At 33.2% G+C, this 22,418-nt stretch overlaps 1 protein-coding gene across 1 annotated transcript in view; it reads left to right on the forward strand.

The window, feature by feature from the left end:
- Nucleotides 1-3,036: 3,036 nt before the first annotated feature.
- LOC145241502 (NADPH oxidase 4-like) overlaps nucleotides 3,037-22,418 on the forward strand; it is a 288,627-nt gene continuing 269,245 nt past the window's right edge. Inside the window, exon 1 of the mRNA XM_080104521.1 lies at nucleotides 3,037-3,432. Within this exon, the coding sequence (XP_079960647.1) occupies nucleotides 3,376-3,432 (57 nt within the window). The 5' untranslated portion in view covers nucleotides 3,037-3,375. The remainder of the gene's footprint in view (nucleotides 3,433-22,418) is intronic.

A 22,418-nucleotide genomic window follows, 5' to 3' on the forward strand; every position in this document is an offset into this window, starting at 1 on the left:
TATATTTACTAGCTGAGAGAATACTTACAGATATCCAACTTGAATTTATGCGAGTATGTCGGCTAATTTACTAACTTAAAAAAAGTGTTTCCGTATTTCATACGTGATGCTAAACTTATTTTAACGCCAATATGTTCAGCATGTCATAATTTATTTGTTATTTAAATTACAATTGAAATATAACAGTTCTGTAGCGACCGCTACACACGGCCGGAACAAATCTATGACAGAAACATTTTCATAGCAATAACCGTTTTCAACGACCACGTGTATGTAGAACGTGCAACCACACAACATCGTGATGTGACCACCTGTACACATAAAACAAAGGAACTAGGTCACGTAAAAGTAAAGCAATCTGGCTGGAACATTCGAGAAATCTCTTTATAAAGATTTGCTGCAAAAATAAAATAACTTTTCCCTTCAAACTCTTTACCACATCACGTGCTGAAGGGAACTCCGTCCTTGAGACGTTAAATTACTCAACATAACTTTGCGTGCGCTAAGCACATGAACTTTAATTCTCATCATGGAAAGTTGCCACATTGAAGGAGAATTTAATTCTTCTTTTTAAACAATTTTGTTTCAAGCTACTGTCCTCACGAGATCAACACAAATGCATGCTTTCACGATTATGGACTGATAATTCTCAGAAAATAATCACATTAATTCCGAGCCACGCGTGACACCGTGGACATAAAAAATCAGTAATTTGTGCTATTCTCATGAAATCCTTACTTTGCTATTCCTGCATTATGAACACTCGAAACAAGAAAACACGTTGGAACAATTTAAACTAATATTCTTGACAGTTAAATTAATGTTGGTTCATGTTAATACTGTGATTTCAAAGTTCTTTGTCAAGTGTTGTTATTTTCCGGATTTTATTTCTATATTTTTATTCTGATTTATGTAAAGATGTTATTACATGGAAAAGGGCTGTCCTCTTTCCCTGTAAATAAGAAGAATATTAGATAAGTGAAAATGAGATTAGGATAAGCCGAGGATCGAAACCTGTAGGCAAGTGCTAAAGATAATGGAAAAATGGAATGTTAGAAATTAAGTCTATTGTTAATTCTTTTAGAAATCTGATTATTAAATATGTCAGTAAAAGAATGAACAATGCAAATTAAATTACATTGTTTAAAATAGATTAGATTAGAATTGAGGATTCTTTTGTTTGTCAAAAGTGTGTTGGACAAACATATGTAGAGCCATGCGAAATTGGTCACGTTTGAAAGCCACACTTCTGACGTCATATACAAAGGACATTTCTCCATATTATAGGTTCGGATTTTAGTCAGTTAGCAAGTCAGAGCAAGTCAGCTAGAAGAGAGCCAGAGAGTTGGTCAGTTAATCCCTCAGAAGCGAAGGGAGAACATTTAGACTATGTAGATCCAAATTTGAATTCGTGACATCAATCGACCGGTCGATCCGATGAATAAAGAAGTCATCATTATGTTCTAACTGCTGTCTTGTGTCATCCTTCATCACGAACGAAAGGTAATTGTGTTTATCATCTTATAATGAACATTGTGTAACTTTTCGAATATTATGGATCTCTCCTCCTCTGTGTTAAGAACTGTGCATCATATCATCCTCTGCTCTAATATGCGTGAAAAGAACTGTAATATAAATGTCTTCTCTCCCTCATCATCACTATCGGTATGTCTGTATTATATGGGTCCCGTTATATATGTGCCCCAATACGAACTCCTCGCCATCTTTAAATATTAACCCCCTGCTATACAACAGATGTGACTCCCTGAAACCCTTCTATTAATCAGCGATCTCGTTAAATTTACCTTTAACGGTCCCGCGGATATCTTCCTTCTTTCGACTTCAAGATATTTCAGCACCTGCAACCTCAGTCCTAAAAATTGATGGATCTCGATCATGAATTGGTGAAAACTACACACACCCTTACAAATAGGTCTCCGTCGATGAGTTCACATAATTAGTTCATATAATGAGTTAACATAATTAGTTCATATAATTCGTTCATATAATTAGTAATTATCCGCGTGAGGTCGTATAGTTATTGTAGTGAGACAGTGAGACACCTGTAGTTGCAAATAAAATAAAAGGAAAACTATTTCATATACTTACGTATCACCAAAAATTACAGAAAATTATCGAATAGAATTTTAATAAAACTCACATTTCCGATTACATGCTGAAATGGTCTAATGTGCAAACACTATGTGATGCTGTGAACCCAAGTTCATTGACTCCAAATAAAAAAAGAATCTTATTTTTTTTTTTTTTACAATTCGACATGATAATTTCCCGTATTTTTCTTCTTTTGTGTACACGAAATACGTAACCACGCCAAATAGTTTTCCTGGTATTTTGTCTTCAACTGTCATATTTCATGTGTGTATTAGTCTAATCTAAATAAGGACATAAAATAATACATTTTTTCAGCTACTTCGTTTTGTCTTTCCGATAAAACTACGGCGGCCAGAAAACTACATATTTGCCATTGAATGGCCAAATGATCCAAATTGAATTAATAAATTTAAATCTTTTTAAAACACAATTTGGTAAAATAATCAAACAAATCCTTGTCAAAAGTTAAACGAGACAAAAATGAGAATGAAAACGACTCCAGGGCAACGCCGGATAAGCACATTTAATAAGTAATAAGAAGCAAATAACAGAGAGAAAGGGAAAGAGAGAATAATAGTAAAATTAAAGTTTCTCCTATTTTTATCCTTTTTCTCTTTATCACCACTAAACCGGTGTTTGCCACCCCTCCTATCCGTTCGGTGTCTGGGTAGAGCTTCCTAAGTGTTTATTATGCGTGGGTGCGTATCCGTATGTAAGCGTGCGCACTGTAGTCTCTCACCCCGCGTCTGTCTCAGTAGTCAGTGCTTTACTGCTTTCTATATTCTATGACTTGGTAAGTGTGTGTGTGAGAGACTGACTGTTTTTGGTACACTAGTGTGTTTTAAGAGTATATGGCTGCCTCGTATTAGGATTTTATTGGACGACGGCACATGCAAGATTTCTTCCCTTTTTCTTGGTGTGTGTGTGTGTGTGTGAGAGAGAGAGAGAGAGAGAGAGAGAGAGAGAGAGAGAGAGAGATTAAGTAATGTAGTAAAAGTCCACGCTTCCTTAAAAATACTCATGGCACTGGATGGATTAAATACAGCTGGTTTAAAAGTCTTTGTGTCCTGCTCCCTCTGACTGTTCCCCTCCCCCCTCTCTCTCCCTCTCTCTCTCCTTCTCTCTCTCTCCCTCACTCTCTCTCTCTCCCTCACTCTCTCTCTCTGTCAACTTTATTTCTAAGGGAGAGAAGAGACGAATCGTCTGCGAGCCGGAGCCCCATTTTTTTTTTTTTTTTTTTTTACCGTCGAGGGCTTCAACGCCATGGCGTTGTCGATTCGGAGGTGGATAACACATATTGGAATCAAATGGATTATCATGGTAAGTCCCCCCCCCCTTAAAAACAGTCCAACACGAGCACCATCACCAATACAAAAGTAGACATAAGCAGAAACAACACACAACAAAACGAGAAATGAAAAACAAAACAAAAAGATTCACATCTAATTTCGGCATTTTTTTCCATGTGTATTATTAATAATTTGGATTGCATTTTTTTTTTCACAACGTTGTAACCTCCGACCTTCCTCAGGTGCATCGTTGACAACTTGGAAATCTTTACATTAAACTTTGAAACTTATACGGAATTTCGAACTGAACTCTTTATTGAATTCACGGGGACGGGGTAGATTGTTCCGATTTTGTCAGCCATGACCGAGAGGAAGTTTTTTTTTATTTTTAAAATTTTTTCATTAACATGATTAAAAAGAATGTTATTCTTAGTTCGGTTCCTAAATCGGTTATCAGTTTGTTGAAGGTTCAATTCTTACTACAGGCGATAAAAATAAACTTTTCTTTCTGGTTAGGGCTGGCGGAACAAGAACTAAATGTTTAGTTTTAAATTCCGCCAAGTTTCACAAATTTGCATAAAGGTTTGAAGTTAAAATGCACCTGAAGAAGGTCGGAGGTTGTGAATGAGAATGGTAGTCTTGATTAAAACAACACAAGTGAAATCTTTTATGTTGTACAAACTTCACTGCAAGGCTACACATGGGTTCTTTGGATATGACAGGCGCGTGATAAAATAAATATTTTCCTTTGGCTTAAGAAGAATGCACTGAACCATATTACTTGACTTTTAGCCACTTGCGTATTTTAAACATCTCCGTTAAAATTTAGACAGCCACATGAAAAGGAAGGGCTTTAATGTTCACACTTCCCTTGCCGCGAACGGAACACTCCTAAAATCAAAACAAAACTGTTAAAATTCACAAAAGCTGATATTTATATTATACGAAATGCCAAATTATATTTTTTATTCAAGACAAACATTTTAACGGCTTCGAATAATTATGAAAGTATTACTACAAATGCCGACCATTTTTTAAAATTTATTTAATTATGGGAAAACTAGCAGGCCGCCCGCGCCCGGCATTGCTCGGTCGTAAAATATACTTTTATATATATATGATATTTTGATTAATGTAGATTTCGTATTTATTATATTGGACCCAATACATAGTAATGATTTTAAAAGTAAGAAAAAAAAAAAAAAAAAAAAAAAATGAAAGACTCATGCGGCGTGCGCCGCGTGCGCTACCACCGAGAATCGAAACCAAAACGTTTAGCTTACGATTTATTTTTCCATCTGAGGCGTTTGCTGCGAGGCTAAAAATAAAAACATGAACCAATAGCTATTACGTTACGCATGCATATTCGTAATGCCGTCGTGCGACCTTCACCTGGCAACTTCCATTTTTTTAAAATTTTCACACTTTTGTACCGATTTCCCCCGGCTAAAACCCAAATATAAAGTTTCGCATGTGTTCGAATACCCTATATATTAAGTTTCATGTCTGTAGATCAAAAGTTGACATGAGTTTGGAAGGTAAAATATTTTAAACAAATGTATATACGCATACATAAATATATATAGAAAGAGGTTTGTTTTTACGCATATATTACGCAAGTATAAATCATGTAGAATATCTGCATGAATATAATTACACGTAATAGTTAACTAAAGATGATCATCCCATAAGAAAACCGAAAAAAAAAAACTAATAGGGAATTAATTAAAATGAATGTTTAAAAGAATATGCAAATTAGTGAGATATTTTGCAAATGAATGCAATTTCACGACCAATATATAACAAAGTTGTATTTTCTTTTTAAATGAATAGAAAAAAGGGTTTTAATATGAATATCAATCCAAACAAACAAACAAACAAACAAAAAAACGTTCGAAATTAAGCCCGATACTTTCAAGAAATGGGTACCTAGAGTTAGTCCCGGAAATGGCCAAATCACTTTAAGATTTGAAAGTCATCTTTTTTTTTTTTTTTTTTTTTTAAACTCTAATCCAATTTTGCACGCTTATTGTCGCCTGTCATTTTACATTTGTTTTCGTGGTTTTAAAATCGTAAACTATTTCGGCCATTTCCGCAATTAGCTATACCGAAATCCCTTAATTACGCGTTTAAGCTGAAATTAAAAAATAATTTCTACTTTTAATTAAAGTTTCAAAACGAAATTCAAGTATAATGATTCATTTATGTTGCTAAATCGAAGTAAAACCTTAATTTTCTCGTGCGTCCCTGTCATATCAAAGAATTACATTAACATTAATGAGATGACAAGTTCTTTAAGATTTCGCAACAACTGCCAATTTCGATAGCTATACCAAACACACCTGTATTATCTCCATTCAATTTGTTTATTTTAGGCCGAGTTCGCGTTAGTTTGGTTGAATATTAAAGTAATATTTTGTTTTTGTTTTAGAAATTTAGGAGATATAATACTTATTCGTGACCCGATGGGTCACAACTACTACAAGAATTTGTTCCAGTTTGACATTTCATTCGAAAATTCATCAACTACGATATATCTTTTAAGAAATTCATCTTGCATGACTGAATGTCCACTTTTTCACAGTAGAGACGTTGCTAGTCTTTCTCTACTATATTCTTGTTTTCATGGTAGATGCTCGACTGAGCTCTAATATCTGTTCCATCCTTATGTAAAGCATTCGCAACAAAAACGTGCCTATCTACAACCGCTCCCAAGAAATTTCCCCCCTTCCTTCATGTACCTTAAATCAAAAGAAACTTCCATGAATAGATTTTTATTTTCCAAACCTTTCCATCTGTGAAATGCAATACTGCTGGGTTGCTTCCAATGTTAACCAATACTTGTTAAGCCGTGCTTTTAAATAAGCAAAATTTGTTCATTTCATCATCGTTTTCAATCCTCTCATAGTATTGTTTATCATCCAATATGACTTTTATCATCCAGTGGCTTTTGGCCTTGATAAGTGGTGACTCATTAGTATATAAAAAAGCCTAAATAATAAAGAAAATAATTTTGCTATCTAATTTACATGCGTGTTTATGGTGTGTGCAAATTAGCTTGAAAGAGAGCATTAACATCAGTCATTAAAAACTATTAGAAAATGGTTGAATCAGTACACAGAGCAGATGAAAGAAATACATAGATAACTAAGAGAGAAATAAGTGATTTGTTTGGTTATTTTAACTATTGGGTCACCAATTATCAAAGCCAAGAATTATTCGAGGATAATGTTTGACGAGATGGAACTATTGTCAGCCGAAAGATGAATAACAATGGTATGAACTGAGTTTGATTATTTATGAGGACGGTTTATGACAAGTATTTTTGTTGACATTGGATTTAAAGACGACCATGTTGTAATTTACAGGAAAGCAATTCCATTGTAATGGGTTCGACAGATGGAATGTCCTTGCACAGAAGCTCTGTTTATGAAAATTCTGTCTAACGTTAGACACACGGAGGAAGAAAGAAGTCTTTTTCCATTGTCGTAATAAGACAAGTTCTTACTGTGAATATTTTACAAAAAAAAAAACCCAAACAGATTGGAGCTCAGTCGAGCACCTTCCATGGAAAGAAAGATTGGGAGAGAAAGAGACTGATAATGTTTCTTCTGTGATAAAGGAGCTGTATGAAAAAAAGCAGATCACCCTACTAAATTTCAAAGTCGATTTTGCATTTTGTCAAGGCAGGAAATAGTGTTTATCAGTGGCACCCCCTCAGATTTGGCAGCAGTTATCTCCATCTTTGGATGTGTCTGACTCGTACATATAGCCAGAACGATTGCATTAGAGGTTAGATAGAACGATTCAACCACTTGTTTTCTTTTAATTTTATTTTTTATTTTTTTTTTTACAAGCTTAGCAACAGACTGAATATACGCCTTTTATTTTAGATTTAGAGTAAAAATCAGTTGTAAGAGCTTATTGAAATAAATTGTGGGGGTCATTTTTCAAAGGAAGAGCTATTCATTTTGACCGGAGCAGGGCAAGAACCCAAGGATAGGTGGTACTAGTAGATAAACTTTATTTTAGAGATGTTGAAAGATGAAATTTCTACCTTGGTTGGACGAAAATCAGCAACATCTTCATCACCAGTGATTTTCGAGATGCTTAGATTTTGTTAAAAATTCATAAACTTTGACATAGCTGTTAAGACATCCTGCTTGCATAACTAATTTTACTTTTATTATTCAAATTATTTGTACTCACTAAAAATTCTCACACAGGCCATCATCAGAGATCACTAACTGACAACTGGTGGTATTCTCTAAAGTTTAGCTAACAACAAAATTATGATTATTACCGGATTCAGGTTTGGTTACTGGAAAACAATATTTATTACAACAATGTTTGGTTATGAAAAGAATAATCCCAGGGATGAGTACAAAATGATATAACTAATCATTAACTCAAGTTTAACGATAAAATCTGAACAATTGACATCTCCACATGTTTTTGTTTTGTGCATGCATGTCAATCCTTTCCTGATTGTCAAAACTAGTTATTTTTGCAACGGTTTTGTCTTTGAAGTTCGTAATATCTTTGAAAATTTAATAAATTTTATTTTTGTGTGCAAAAATCTGTTGATTACTTGTATTGTATCAATAAATCGGTTGATTACTTTGTTTTGTTAAGTTACGACCAAAACGGAAGGAGGAAGTAAATATTTTTGATGGAGTTTCTCTTTAAAAATCCACCAAAAATCAAGTAATAATCCAATCAATATGAAATTTTCATCGATTATTAAGTAACGAATGGACTCCATTATGGTGAACTTTTCGATAATCGATATTTATATATTTTTGCCTAAAAACCTTCTTTCTTTATATCTGGTTACAAATATGCTTAGAATAATAAGTCGAAATTGAACAAAATATATTGTATTGTGGGGAGGGTGAGTATTATAGATAAAAACCAATTGTGCACGTATCAGATTTTAATGTCGAAAATTCGAATTTTGAATATGTTTAATTTTTTGTGTTTTGAAGTGTGAAATTCGTTGAATATGTTAATAATAATTATCTTTGAGATTAGCAATATATATATATATATATATATATATATTTTTTTTTTATTATTTTTGCGAAAAGCGCTACTTTTTAATCTTTGAAAAATAAAGTAACAATTTACTTTTAGTGAACCCAATATTGCTAATATACTATTATATAGGAAATGCTTTGAATAATCGATACCAAAAAGAAAAAAAATCGATAAATAACTGTGCATTTTGCTAAATATATGAAACTTTCTTTTGGCAATTTGTTGTTACGTGATATTGCCTTATCTATGGAAGACCATAAGGCCTACAAACAATTTTTTTTGTATTTACAAACTGTTGTTATCTCCCCCTTTTCGTTTTGATGTAACTTGCGCTTGACTTAATTTAAAGTGTAGGGGACTTGCATCTACCACACTCTATCGTCTTGGACCTGATGGAAAGACAGGGTAAAGACGACAAATCGTGATAGTAGATGCAGGAGTTGTCTCTAACACATACGCCACCTGGAATCTCTAAAATGGTCACCCATTTAGTACTGGCCAGCCTCATTGTTGCTTAACTCCGGCAATATATATATATATATATATATATATATATATATATATATATATATATGAAAACAAAGGGATGTAGTGTTTATGCAATGGTAAACTTAAAACTAATATAAATAACAGTATTTATATATAGAAAATTTAATCCCAACCGAATAAAAAAAAAAGCTCAATACGCAATAGAGAGTAGAGCTTATTATTAATTCTCATATATATATATATATATATATATATATATATCTCGCTTATGAAAAAAAATGAAACCCTTATAAAGTTGATTCATCACTTGTTCGTCAAAACAAGCTTTAAAAATACATGGAAATTTGCAGAACTAAATTAACTTTTGCATATTCTTATAGCAAATCATCCTAAATTTTATTTAGGCAAAAGTGGCGGCGAATGGTGTTTTTTTTTAAATTAAAATTTTTAAATTCTATTAAAAATAGTAGAAAAAAGTTTTATATTATTCTGCTTTTCATATGATAAAATTCAGGCTTTTATCTTTCTGGAAAAAAAGTTGCTTAAGAATAATGGATAATAATAATACATTTTATTTCGTTTTAAAAAACGCAACAACTTTGCTTTGTTTTCATTTTTTTTTTTTTTGCCGTGCCTAGTTAATCATATATTTTATCAATAAATAAGATAGAAGAATAGATAGATAGATAGATAGATAGATAGAGAAGAGAAGATTAATCAGCCTTTACTTTTATATACTTTAATCATACAAAATACATGATAAAGTAAGTCTTCATTCTGGGATTGAGTTTCCATTTTAATTGCTTTGATTAATTACCATTAACTGAAAAGGTTGCCCAACTCTCACTCAGCTTATTTCTTTAGTCTTTTCTCATTGTATACTGATTCAAGCATTTTCTAATAGTTTTTAATGTCACTGTGAGCATTTCTAAAATAGTAACTTTCAGCTCATTTCTATAGTGTGTTCATTCACACCATAAACACATATGTAAATTAGATAGCAAAATAATAGGATTCTTTACTTCTACATTCCAAGGATAATATGGAAGTAAGGAGAATTTTTATTTTTATAAAAGAGGAATGTCTTAAGAAATATGTCACTTGGATTATTTGGATTACTTTTCTCATCTTGACAAGGTTTTGGCCGATGTAACCCCCGACCTTCTTTAGGCATATCGTGTTGAACTTGAAAATCTGGAATCTCTTGGAATTTCCAATAGAACCGTTTATTAATCCATGGAGATAACATGCTCTCATGCCATCTGCCATGTCTTAAGTAATTTGCAATTGTAGTTTTAGTGTTGACCTGCATTGACCTGCAAGAACCCATGGCATAACTGCTAAATGACACTTTTTGGTTTTTGATAGCTCAAGTTTCAGTGCAGCCCATACAAGTGACTTCTACCTACTCATCGCTGATGGAACAAGAGAATGTTATCTCTGTGAATTAAATAAAGTCAAAATTTTTTGCAGATTCCCAAGTTTGACAAGATAAAGTTACATCAGCTGAAACGTTGTATTGAACCTACAGACCACGTGATGCAAAAAAACAAAACAAATACTCAAGATGAGAACAATAGTCTAAATCCAGCATTCAATGAAAGAAAAATGATCAGCAAATCAAATATCAAAATATCGATTTTTGATAGGCAATGCTATTTAGATCTGAAGTAGAAAATTCAGTCAACATATAGATGTGTGTGTGTGTGTGTGTGTGTATACTAGCAGGGAGACCCGACGTTGTCCGGGATTGAATGGTGATCAGCGAATACACACTCCTATATTTTTATTGTCATCAAAATCTGTGAAATCGCCTCACATGCCTCCATACAGTAACTTAGTCCAAAATATATGTTATTCTACAGTGCACTGTAGAGAATCTACTGTTTCTTTTATAAAATTATTTTATATCAATTTCTTCCCAGTTAATGAAAAAAAAAACATTAAGAAATTTATGTGAGTTTGAACCTACAGACCACGTCATGCAAAAAACAAAATAAAACAAAAACATGCCAATTTTCAAGTCTTATAAAATTCTTTGCAATGAATGAAAAAAATTAAGAAATTTACGTGTGGAGTTTGAACGTGATGCAAAAAAAAAACAAAAAAACAAAAAAAACAAAACAACAACAACAAAAACAAAACAACAACAAAAAACACAAAAAAAAACAGGATAATTTTAACAGTCCGTTGTTCTATCATTGTTGCTAAGAGACGACATGGAAAAATGGCTTTACCGATGATAGATAAATTAAAATAACGGTTTCGATTATCGGTAATTATCGAGGGTATTCTGAGATAAAACTTTACTTAAGATCACTCCCAGACTTACACACTAATGTTCTGTAAATTTTAAAGAAAATTTGTTCAGACGTTTCGAAGTCTGTAAGGAAAGAACTCACACACAAAGTTGCATTTATATAATTGTGTGTGTATATATATATATATATATATATATATATATATATATATATATATATATATATATATATAATTATTATAATTCAGAAATTCACTGGCTCTAAGATGGCTCAAATCTGGTTTAAGAAAGTCAATGAGCAATATATAATTAAACTCAAGAAAACACTATTTTTTTTTTGCTTAGGCCCATTTTCCCAGATTGAAACCTTCGATACCATGCTGATATGAACTTCTGCAATATCATAAACTCTTACGAAATAATTTAGCTTCTATCTGATTTCTTTCTACCAAATGAAACCAAGAATTATATGCATAATAAATGACTACAGTGCCAATAACATGGTACAACGATAACAAATGTTAGTTATTCAGAATCAAAGAGTTTGGTATGTCAGCTTAAATGCTTTTTGGATTCAACTTGTATGCTGTTTCATTGTTCCCATTCTTATTTTATACTCACGTTTCTCTATCCTTGTTTATTAAAACTAACTGTAAAATACTAGATAGAAATTGTCCATTATAGAGAAAAGCAAGTATTACCGCAGTAGTAGTAGTAGTAGTATATATATATATATATATATATATATATATATATATATATATATATATATATATATATATATATATATATAACAGGAAGACACGATGTTGCCTGGGATTGAATGAAGATCAACGAATGTTCTACACTTCTAATATTTTTATTTTCATTGAACTCCATGAAATCGTCTATTCGTCAATCAAATTGATGGATTGCCTTCTCTAATCGATATTCAATATCATGATGCACTGGGAGAAAGCTAACATGTCTCCCCACAGTGACTTAGTCTACAACGATGCATTGTGTAGTGTACATTGCACTTTAGAGAACCTACTCTTGATTTTATGAAATAATTTTATATAATGATTTGAATTAAAATTTAAAATGCAAAAGTCAAATATCAGGGTTAAATTGTGCTTTAAGCAAAAACATTCATTTCGAACGCGCCCCTGTCTTATCAATGAACCTACTGTTGATTTTATACACCGGACTTTTCTGCATATGCGGAGATAAAACTTCTCAAATGCACTTGTAATGTTAGACTGTATAAAAATCTTAACTTTGATTAAAATTGGACAGTACTTTCTTTAATATGATTTTATTATTATTATTATTATTATTATTATTATTATTATTATTATTATTATTATTATTGATTTTCGATACTTATTGGGTGTATTTTAGTACAAGTCAATTACAGATTATTATTATTATATAGTAGTCTCAAACTTTGGATGTTTTTAGATGGAATTTTCATTTATTAAACATCAGATCAATTCTTTTAACTTTAGACATTCAAGCTGTATTAACACTATCGCCGTTCCTAACAGGCAAGATTTGTGCAAAATTGGAAAAGAAATTATCTTGTTAATCTGATTAAGCCATTTATGGTGGCTTTTTGTTATGGTCCCAAGTGTTCCAATTACAATGGAAATCACCTTTAGATTTCCGGAGTCTAACTAATTCCCATTTCAGATCTTAGTATTTATTTATTTTTTCTTGTTTTTTCTCTTGAACTCTGGTATCGAAAGGGCAGGCTACATAAGTAATTGAGCAAATTCTCTTGTTTTTATTTAGTAAAAGTATGTCAGATCTGGAGTGTTCAAGGACCTTATCAGTCTGTATGCGCATATCCCAAAGAAGTTTGACATCGTCGTTTTCCTGCACCACTTCTGGTTTATGCTCATACCACTTCTCATTGAGTTTGCATATATTCCCGTGTAGGAATGACTGACTTTGTCGTGTCTCCATTTTTTTATATTGATGTTGAACTAGCATAGGTCATTCTGATACAATATGCGCTAATGTTTCTTCCCTTTCATTATACATTCTGCACATCGATGATTCTGCAGTTTTGTCAATGTAGTGTTTGACGGACCTAATGAGAGTGGCTTGTTCCTGGGCTGCCATTAATGTGTTCTCAGTAGATATTTTAAGATCTTCCCCAGCCAAGTATTTCCTGCTGTCTTTATCTCTAAATTCAGTAAAATGTTGTTTCTTTCCAAATAATTTCCCCCTCTCTCTTGTAATTTCTGACTCTTCTGCACCCCAGGGCTTATTATCTCTTCTCACTTCATGTAGAAGAATTTCATGGCTTTCAGAAATATATTTAGTTAGATTTTCTTCTTCCATATTTACAACATCTTCATTTTCAGGTAGATACAATCAATGTAGATCCCTTTTCTTAGCAAAGACCCCATAAATTGTAAGCATTTTATGTATTTTTGTGTCAAACTATTTTAATTCATCAAGTATACCAGCAGTATATCGAATGATAGCTACTGCTTTTGCGTTGATGGCATATATTTCCGACTGTAGAGATGTGATTTAAGAATAATCCTTAATCTTCTGTTGTACTCGGCTGTGACCTGTTTTTTTCTATCTTCTTAATCTTATCTGCTTCCAGTATCCCCAAATATTTGTAGCCTTTCTCGCTTCATCAGCTCTGTTGTTAGAAGTTTAAGGCCATCCGAATGGATGAGCTTGCCCCTTTTCTTCACAAGAATTCAGCACATTTGGAGATGCCAAATTCCATCCTTATCTCATTACTAAACAATCTGATCGTGTTCAACAAGGTATGAAGCTGGTTCTCATTCATGTTTCCCACAACTGTAAGATCATCCATAAATAATGGTTAACTGTTGAAAGTCCTTTTCCGATTTCACATTTTGTAAAAGAAGTGTCAACAGGATCAAGCTGATGACAAAAAGCAGAAGGGAAAGACTATCATCCTGGAAAATTTCTCTCTTAATTTTCACTTTGCCTAATACAACATTTCCTGAAGTGAAATTAGTTTCTCAATTGTTCATGCTATTTGTTATAGATGATCAGATGTTAGGGGCAATTCTGAAAATTTCCAAACAAAAGTATCCATGAATGTGAAACCATGTCGAATGCTTTCTTGTAATCTACACAGCCCATAATAATTTTGGTAGATCTTCTTTTGGAGTTTCTTAGAATCATTTTATCGAACAGAAGCTGATCCTTGGTCCCTCCTGATCTTTTTCAACAGCCTTTCTGTTCTTCATGCAGCAAATTGTTTTGATCTAAATGACCATAGATACTTTCAGCCAGTGAAAAGTTTCCACGTGACTGAGAGGCAAGTGATTGGCCTAAAGTTTGTCACTTCATCCCCTTTTCATAATCAGGAGTGTAGTTCCCTTTGTCAGCCAATCAGGGAAGTTACCCGTCTCAAACAGACGTTTAACATTGTTACAAGAAGTGGGTGAAGAGCTCGGAGGTTTTAAACCAATATCCCTGGACTCCATCAGGTCTAGGCCTTTCAAATTTGAAAGCTTTTTAGACTTCACCTTCAGCGACGGTGACTGTTATGTTTATTTGTTGCTCCAGTCTAGAGGGTACTTCTCTTTCAATATTTTTGATCCATTCTGCATCGACTTGATGTTTTTCTTTCTTTCTTCTTATTATTATCATTTACTCACGAGTAGTCACACAAGCCATCATCAAAGATTTCTCTTTAAGAACAACTTGTGATATTCTCTGGAGTCTGAGTGACAACAAGTCTCCCCAGATTTCCAGTACTCTCCACGTCTTTCAGTAACCTTTGCAGATGAATTTGCATTATTGCAAGTTTACCATTGATTTCTCATTGGCAGTGACCATTGGTTTTCAACTGGGTGGCAATAAGCTTATCCAAGATCCCAGTCCCCTTTGCACTCACCCAGCGGAGGTCTGGTTAGTAGTTTCTCCCCTCGACTTTTCCTTCCTCCTCGACTCTCTTCAACTCTTTAGTATGGTGCCTGTTGATGCCCCCCCCCTTTGTTTTAATGTCGGTGAGTGGGCGGTGGATTAACTTACAATTATAGTTTTAGTTTTCTTGCTTTCATATGGCGTTTCTTTGTGTTTTGTACCTGTAGCATACCTATATGTCTGGCTTGTGCCTTTAATCCATGTGTATTAGTTTCTGCATTCAAGGATTTTCCTTAATATTTCAGTCGTTTTCGTTATCATTACCTGTTGTATCTTTTCAGCCATCTCTCTGATTCCAATCTTTCCCAGTTTTCTTTCTAAGTTTTCATATATTATTCCTAGTGCTCCTTCTATTATTATTGTTATCTTAACTTTCTTCATCTTCCATATCCCTTTGAGTTCTCTGGCCAGTTCCATGTATTTGCTCAGTTTCTCCATCTTCTTGATCTTTACTCTGTGCGGTCTACTGAAACGGCAAAATCTACAATCTGGCAGGACTTTTCCTTCTTGATAACTATTATGACATCCGGTCTTCTTGCTTGGATGGGTTTTTCTAATCCATGTCCTATAGGATTTAGTGACTTTCATTTTCAAGTACTGTTGCTGGTTTGTGCTCGTACCTTTTGTCTGTTCCAGATGCAGTTGTCTGCATAATTCCCAGTGTACTGCCTTCCTCACTTCATTATGTCTATTCTTATATTCTTTTTAGGCTAGTTTTCTGTATTCGTTTATTATATGGTTTATTGTTTTGTCTCTTTGTCTGCAGCGTCTGGATTTGCTGTTTTCTTGTGTTTTGCCGGTCCTCACTTTTTGGCGCTGATCGCATTATCTTGTGTCGCTGTTATTAGGGATTCAGTTTCTCTGTTTAGATTTCTTTTTTTAACCATGTCCAGGTGCCTTCATTAGTTTCATCTTTTGTCACTCTTATGAATCGTCCGTGTAGCTGTTTCTTTCCCCATTTTTCTTTTCTCGTCTCATCCTTTTCCTTTCTTTTTTCCTGTATTATTCATTTTTACAGTGTCTCTTGCTGTGGTAATTATTTTGGTGTTCTGCATTATGTATTTTTCTAATTCATTTTTGTGTCATTTACAGTCTTCTATACAAACCAGCCATCTTGCATCGTCTTTCCTTTTCACATAGAGTCGGTCAGTATCATCCTTTGGGTGTAGTGCATTGTGCATAGTCATGAGTTTCCTTGTCTTCTGGTCGAGATGTCTCAGTTCTTCTTTGGTCCAACCTATAAATGGTCCAGAGTATCTTACTAATGACACTACCCATTTCTGTATGCTTTTTATTAGGTTTCTACTATACAGTTTAGTTTTGTGCCTGGGGTAGGGGTTGTCACAAAATTTGCTGGAAGGTTCAGGGTATTTTTCAGGGTATGGTTCAAGGTAAAGTTCAGGGTAAGGTATTTCAGTTGGCAAGACTGGAGTTATGGTGGCAAACAACTATCGAATCCTGTGTCTCTTAAAGGTAACTAAATTCCTCTAGTCACCTGTACGTTACCAAATATAAATGTAAACGTTATTTAAAAAAGTGAGCGTTTTAATTAAGCTGTAAAAGTAAACATTATAAACAGAAACGGTTTATTTCAATAACAAACAATGGTTAATCTGTTTCTTAAACTTTAAATGGGTTAAATTTAATCACGTTATTATTGAAAATGTATTCATGCCAAAAGCTGAAAAAATAATGTTATTCTAAAAGCCATTCTTTATATGGGGGGGGTTAGTAACTAATCTGTGCTTCAGCCTTAGAATGTAAGAAAAAATATCGTAAAACATGAATTTAACCTGTAAAAACTTTCCAAATTGTACAGTACCAAAATTTTCATAAGCACCAAGTTATGCTGGCATATGGTATTGTGCTCTGCCATCATATGCACCCGAGATCAATATCTACTTCAAAATTTGGTGCTTATGTATTTTTGGTACTGTGCTATTTGTAATTAGTGTTTTCGAGTTAAACTTGCACGCTATTTCTTTTTTTTAATTCAATCGTAAAGTGGAAGAATATTTACAAAAGACCCTCCGCAATGTAAAAAAAAAAATTACTCAAAATTGTACTTTGTATTGTTCAACGCTTTTAATTATAAATTATAAAATGAAACGCATTTACTTATTGTAAAACTTCATCTTGCATTATTTCTGTTTTTGGTAAATATGAAGAATATTTCCACTCTTGAAAAATCCTTTAAAATTACCTCTGATGAAGGTTTTCGGGGGTGCTACAAATGAAAATAACATATAAAAATCCGACATGCTAGTAGTTTCCAAGATATGAATAAATGTTAGTTTCTAAAAAGTGGGGGGATCACTTTTCTATAATGATTTAACGCGAAATGAGCACCCACTTTATGGCCGCATTTTTTTTTTTCGGGGAGTGGGGTCAACGTACAATAAACACAATTTAAGGTAAAATGAGCACTCCGTTGCACAAACATACTGTGAAAATGAACTCAAAGGAGAGTTACTCTATTTCTAAATGCCTACAGAGGCATTAAGATACTAGTGTTTGAATCGGTAGAGCATGAGAGCAGACGAGACAATGGAAACCATACACCTCCAAATCATATCTTGCATTTACTTGTTTAGTTTTAATCTCGCATTAATCTTTTTTCCGGACGTAAGGCTGCTGTGAGTCAGAAAAATGTTCATTCAATTTGACATCCAACAATCAAAAGATGTTACTGGCTTCTTTGCCACGTCGACTTCCTATCATGATGTAACTTCCTATACACATCAATTTAATATGTAATTTTACCTCGAACGGAAAATTTTCTTTATTTTACAAAAACTAGCTTTGTGGAAAATTCCTCTCGAATTTACTTAATTTACTTCGCATATTATATTTTACTTTTCAGCATCATTTAAAATCACCCCTGACTCAATTTCATAAGGAAGAATATATGATGTCATGGAAGGAAACTTTACTTAACGCATTGATCTAATTAATATGACTTCAAACAATACCACGTTCAAAGCCTATATGATCTATTGTGTTCAATTTCATACTGTTTAGAAAACCTGCAAAATTCAATAACATCATATATTTGCATGGCAAATTGTTTTAATGAGTTTAAACATTTTCAAAGACCCTATGATGTGAGCCATCCACAAATCGTAATTTGATCCAGTATTCACCAATTTAAAGACTGTATCAAATTGCTATTAAAACAAATTTTTAGCTTAACAAACATTTTCATTTCATAGACTCGTAAAACTAATAAACTTATTTTCAGAACAAACAAAGGAGCAGCAAATTTCTCGGATTCATTTTTTAGATACCAACCGTTTAAGTAGAGCTCGTGTTGAGAGGCCAATCAGGTTATCATCCTTGCTGATTTGACCGGGAAACTCCACGAAATCTTGCCTGTTCTGCTCACCTAATTCCTGACAATAAAAAACAAATTCGATTGATGGTAGTCTTTGAAGTTACAAATCAAATCTATTTCGGCATTTTTTTTAGATGATTATTGATAATCGGTTTTATTTGAACTGCTATTCTCATTTTGGTAATTATTTTCACAATAACATTTTGGCCGATGCAATCCACAACTTTCAAATGCATCTTTTAAAACTTGGGAATATTCATGTTGAACTCTGAAACCAATACAGAATTTCGAACTGAACCATTTATTTAATCTGAGGATAGATTGTTCTTGTTCCGTCAGCTATGACTGGGTGAAGTATTAAGTAATAGATGTTGGACAGTAATTAGTTCTAAGTGAAAATCCTATCGAAGCTGTCTCTTTCCATCTTTATTATTCTTAACTCTTCTTATAATAATGTCAGGTAAAATACAATGCGAAACATTTGATGTGTGTGTGTGTGTGTGCTTTTTTTTTGGGGGGGGCAGTTTATATCTTTTCTCAGTTTCAGTACCCTTGGCCTCACTTAATTATCATTATTATTAAAGCATTATTACTTTTTATTATTCTTATACAGAAGTAGAGAGAATGATCATTTTACCATCTAATTTACATATGTGTTTGTGGTTTGTATACATACGCACACAAACACACATACATACATATAAAATGCTACCCTTCAATAAATGAGTCTCTCTTTCTCTTTCTCTATATACTTAGAGACAGTGAGAAAAATGAAAAATTGTTGAATTAACTTATAGTGAAGAAGGACGAAATAAATCGAAAGCTAAGAGATGGGTGATTTGTTCAATTAATTACAAATTACAGCTAATTGGAAGGATTAAAATGGAATTCTTTTAAAACATAACTCAATCCCAGAACTGAAATATATTTGAGAGTGTATCTTGGGTTTATTAATATATAGAAAAAGACTTTGGCAAATAATAAATGACACCTAGTATAAAACTAGATACAAGTACATAGTTTTTGTTGATAATTTTAGCATCGTCTTTCCTTCACATTTCTAAATGTTTCGCATTTCTTCGGATATCCAAGCCTTTCATTACATAAATGACAACGGTTTCTTGTACCATGATATGTTTATATTTTTGTTTCAACCCAACCGTGTCAATTTATTTCAACAAACACCTGAAGATACGTCTTAAATTTACTGTGTCCATGGCAACAACTAAACACAGTATAGAGACCTAGGTAGGTCACGCATTATGCCCACCTGCGACTCCTTGAACTAACCATCAACACGGCATGCACAATAGCTTCAACATCCATTGAAATAACTACACTCCGACGACTAGCAGTGGCAGCTTGGTAATAAAAGTAAAAATTTCTTAATTTTCCCAAAGCTTTACACAAAATCTGACGCAAGGACGCAATTATACTCTGTTATTTAAGCACGACTTTACGACTCGCTTGGGGTGGGTAAGGGTAAAAGAACACTATGAACTTACACACATATTCACGCACTGACCAAAGAAGGCAAATATAAACGTCGTACATACGCTAATTCCCTTTATTCCCTTCTAAAAAAAAAAACAAAAGAAGCAATTTACTTGTCTGAACCTATGGGCACAAAATGATCAAATTGCACAAACAACATTCAAGCAACTTGTATATGTTGTAATATTATACTCCACCACTACTGTTTTTCCTACATGGATTTATTAATACAAAGCTAATGTTAATACAGATAACACCGCATTATATGGTGATCACGCTTCAGAGACTAGTAATGTCTTACTCATCTCTGTCTATCCATTTTACTTTCTTTTGCAATAAATATTTCTTCATCCATTCTGATCTACCGTCAGTTGTTCTTTCCATTCGAGTAACAATGACGAATGACCGTCGTCTATTTCATTCAGATTACAGCGTGCCTAACAAATCTACTTCCGCTTTTTAAGACATCATATATAACATCTTATGCTTTGTCTTTTTGATGCCGCTACTGCATTTCAGTATCCAGTTAATAAAATGATATCACTACAGTATTATATAGACGTTGCAAAAATGTAGCCATAACGTCTTTTCTTTTGTAAACTTCCTACAATATGGCCACAATACGTAATCTATGAAATCGATTGGAATGTCTTTCTTTTCTTATATAGCTTTAAAAATGTGGAACCAAAAATATGTTTAATTAAAATAGCATTAATGAAGTAGATACACTTTATTTTACTTTATTTTCAAAAGACGTCATTTTATAAGTTTATTTAATGGTTATGTTCGTTTCAACATCCAAAACTCTCTTTTCAAACAGCCTCATTCTATACGAGTATTCAAATTGTAGTTTCAAAATTATATTGTAATTTAAGATAATAAGTTAAGATGATAAATTGAAAATATTTTTAAAAAAATTTAATATTGATTTTATTTTTTTATTCATTTTTAAGAGGACTTAGTGGTTTGTTTTCAGTTAAATACTTTCATGTAAATAATGTTTAAGAACGTAAAATATCTCAGAGTTATACTCTCTTTCTAATACTTTCTAGGAAATACAGTTTTCTTTTCTGCAGCAAATGGAAACCATATTTTTCTATCATCAAAACCTTTCCTATTATTATTACAGAATCATAATACAGATACATTCTTGTATTCTTTAAACAGTTATTTAGTATTATTAATATTATTTAGTATTATTAATACTAAACAACCGTTAAAAGAATTAATATCTTTTATTCAGATTGAAACCTCCGTTTCTGGAAACTTTTGATGACTTTAAAGGCAGCGGAGGTTTTGAATGAGAGTTGGCTTCTCCTAGGTGAGCTACCATTCAAAGTTGACGAGCCCACTTGCCCAAAGTGACTGGTTTAAAGGCACTAGTGGACCGCCTTTGCCCCTTCTCCCAGTTAGTATAAATAGTTTTGCCGGGCCTAGTAGCTAAACCACATGAGAAGGCCAGACCTGGACTTGATTGTTAGAGGCTATTCGAGAGGCACACTATGAGGGCCATTTTTAGGGAGAGGGAGGTTATCTTCACTTCCACTCTCGGTTGTGACAACCTTTGAAACCTATTGTATTAGCAGCAGAAATAGTTGCAACTCGTCTCTCCTGCTATAGTAACGAAAACAATAATGCACGTTTTTGCTCTGGATTTTCATAATTTCTTTTTGTCATTTTATTTGCTTTTGCAGTTTTGTTTACAATATTAGCATAGTCTTCTTCCAGTCCGTTCTATATGGACGAGATCTCTGAAACATGTTTGCCAGTTCCACATAGCACAACCCAAGTGACGTTCGTTAGCTTTCTTATAATGCTACCTGTTGTTACGTCACTTTCTTAACACATTAACACACCATTATATTACATTTTCTCCCAAACTCCTCCTCCTCCTCCTCCTACTCCTCCTCCTCCTCCTCCTCATCATCATCATCAGTCTTGCTGTTTTAACAGCATCGACAACCACGGCTCTCCAAATTGTCGAGCCATAGAAATCCTCGAAGACAATTAAAGATGGTAGTTTCCCATTGTTTTCCGTCTTGATTCAGGAATGCATCTTCCCTGTGAGTTAAACGCGCCCCCAGATACGAACCTGGAAATTTTTATGACTCATCATGGAAACTAATCGACTATAAAGGTTTTGATATTTATTTAAAGCGAAAAACATAATTTGATAAATGAAGGTCGTTATTAAATTTTTTAAGACCCCTTTTTATTATCCAATTTAGTAAACTAATTTTTTGAAATATTAACATGTGATTAAAAAATGTCATTAATTTTCTACTGAGTTTTTACATTTAAAGTTTTATTGAATAACTAGCAATTCAGCCCGGCCTTGCTCGGGCCCTATGTACTGTTTATAACTTTATGTGCATATGTATATATATATATATATGTATATTAAAAAGTTTGACTCATGTCCAGGAAACCTGCACCCAAAATTTCAAGTGTTTGCACCCAAAATTGGCGGAGGAGTTTGGTTGAGTCTGGA

This window comes from Euprymna scolopes, chromosome 20, assembly GCF_053919585.1.
Source record: "Euprymna scolopes isolate OS-2025 chromosome 20, ASM5391958v1, whole genome shotgun sequence".
NCBI lineage: Eukaryota > Metazoa > Mollusca > Cephalopoda > Sepiida > Sepiolidae > Euprymna > Euprymna scolopes.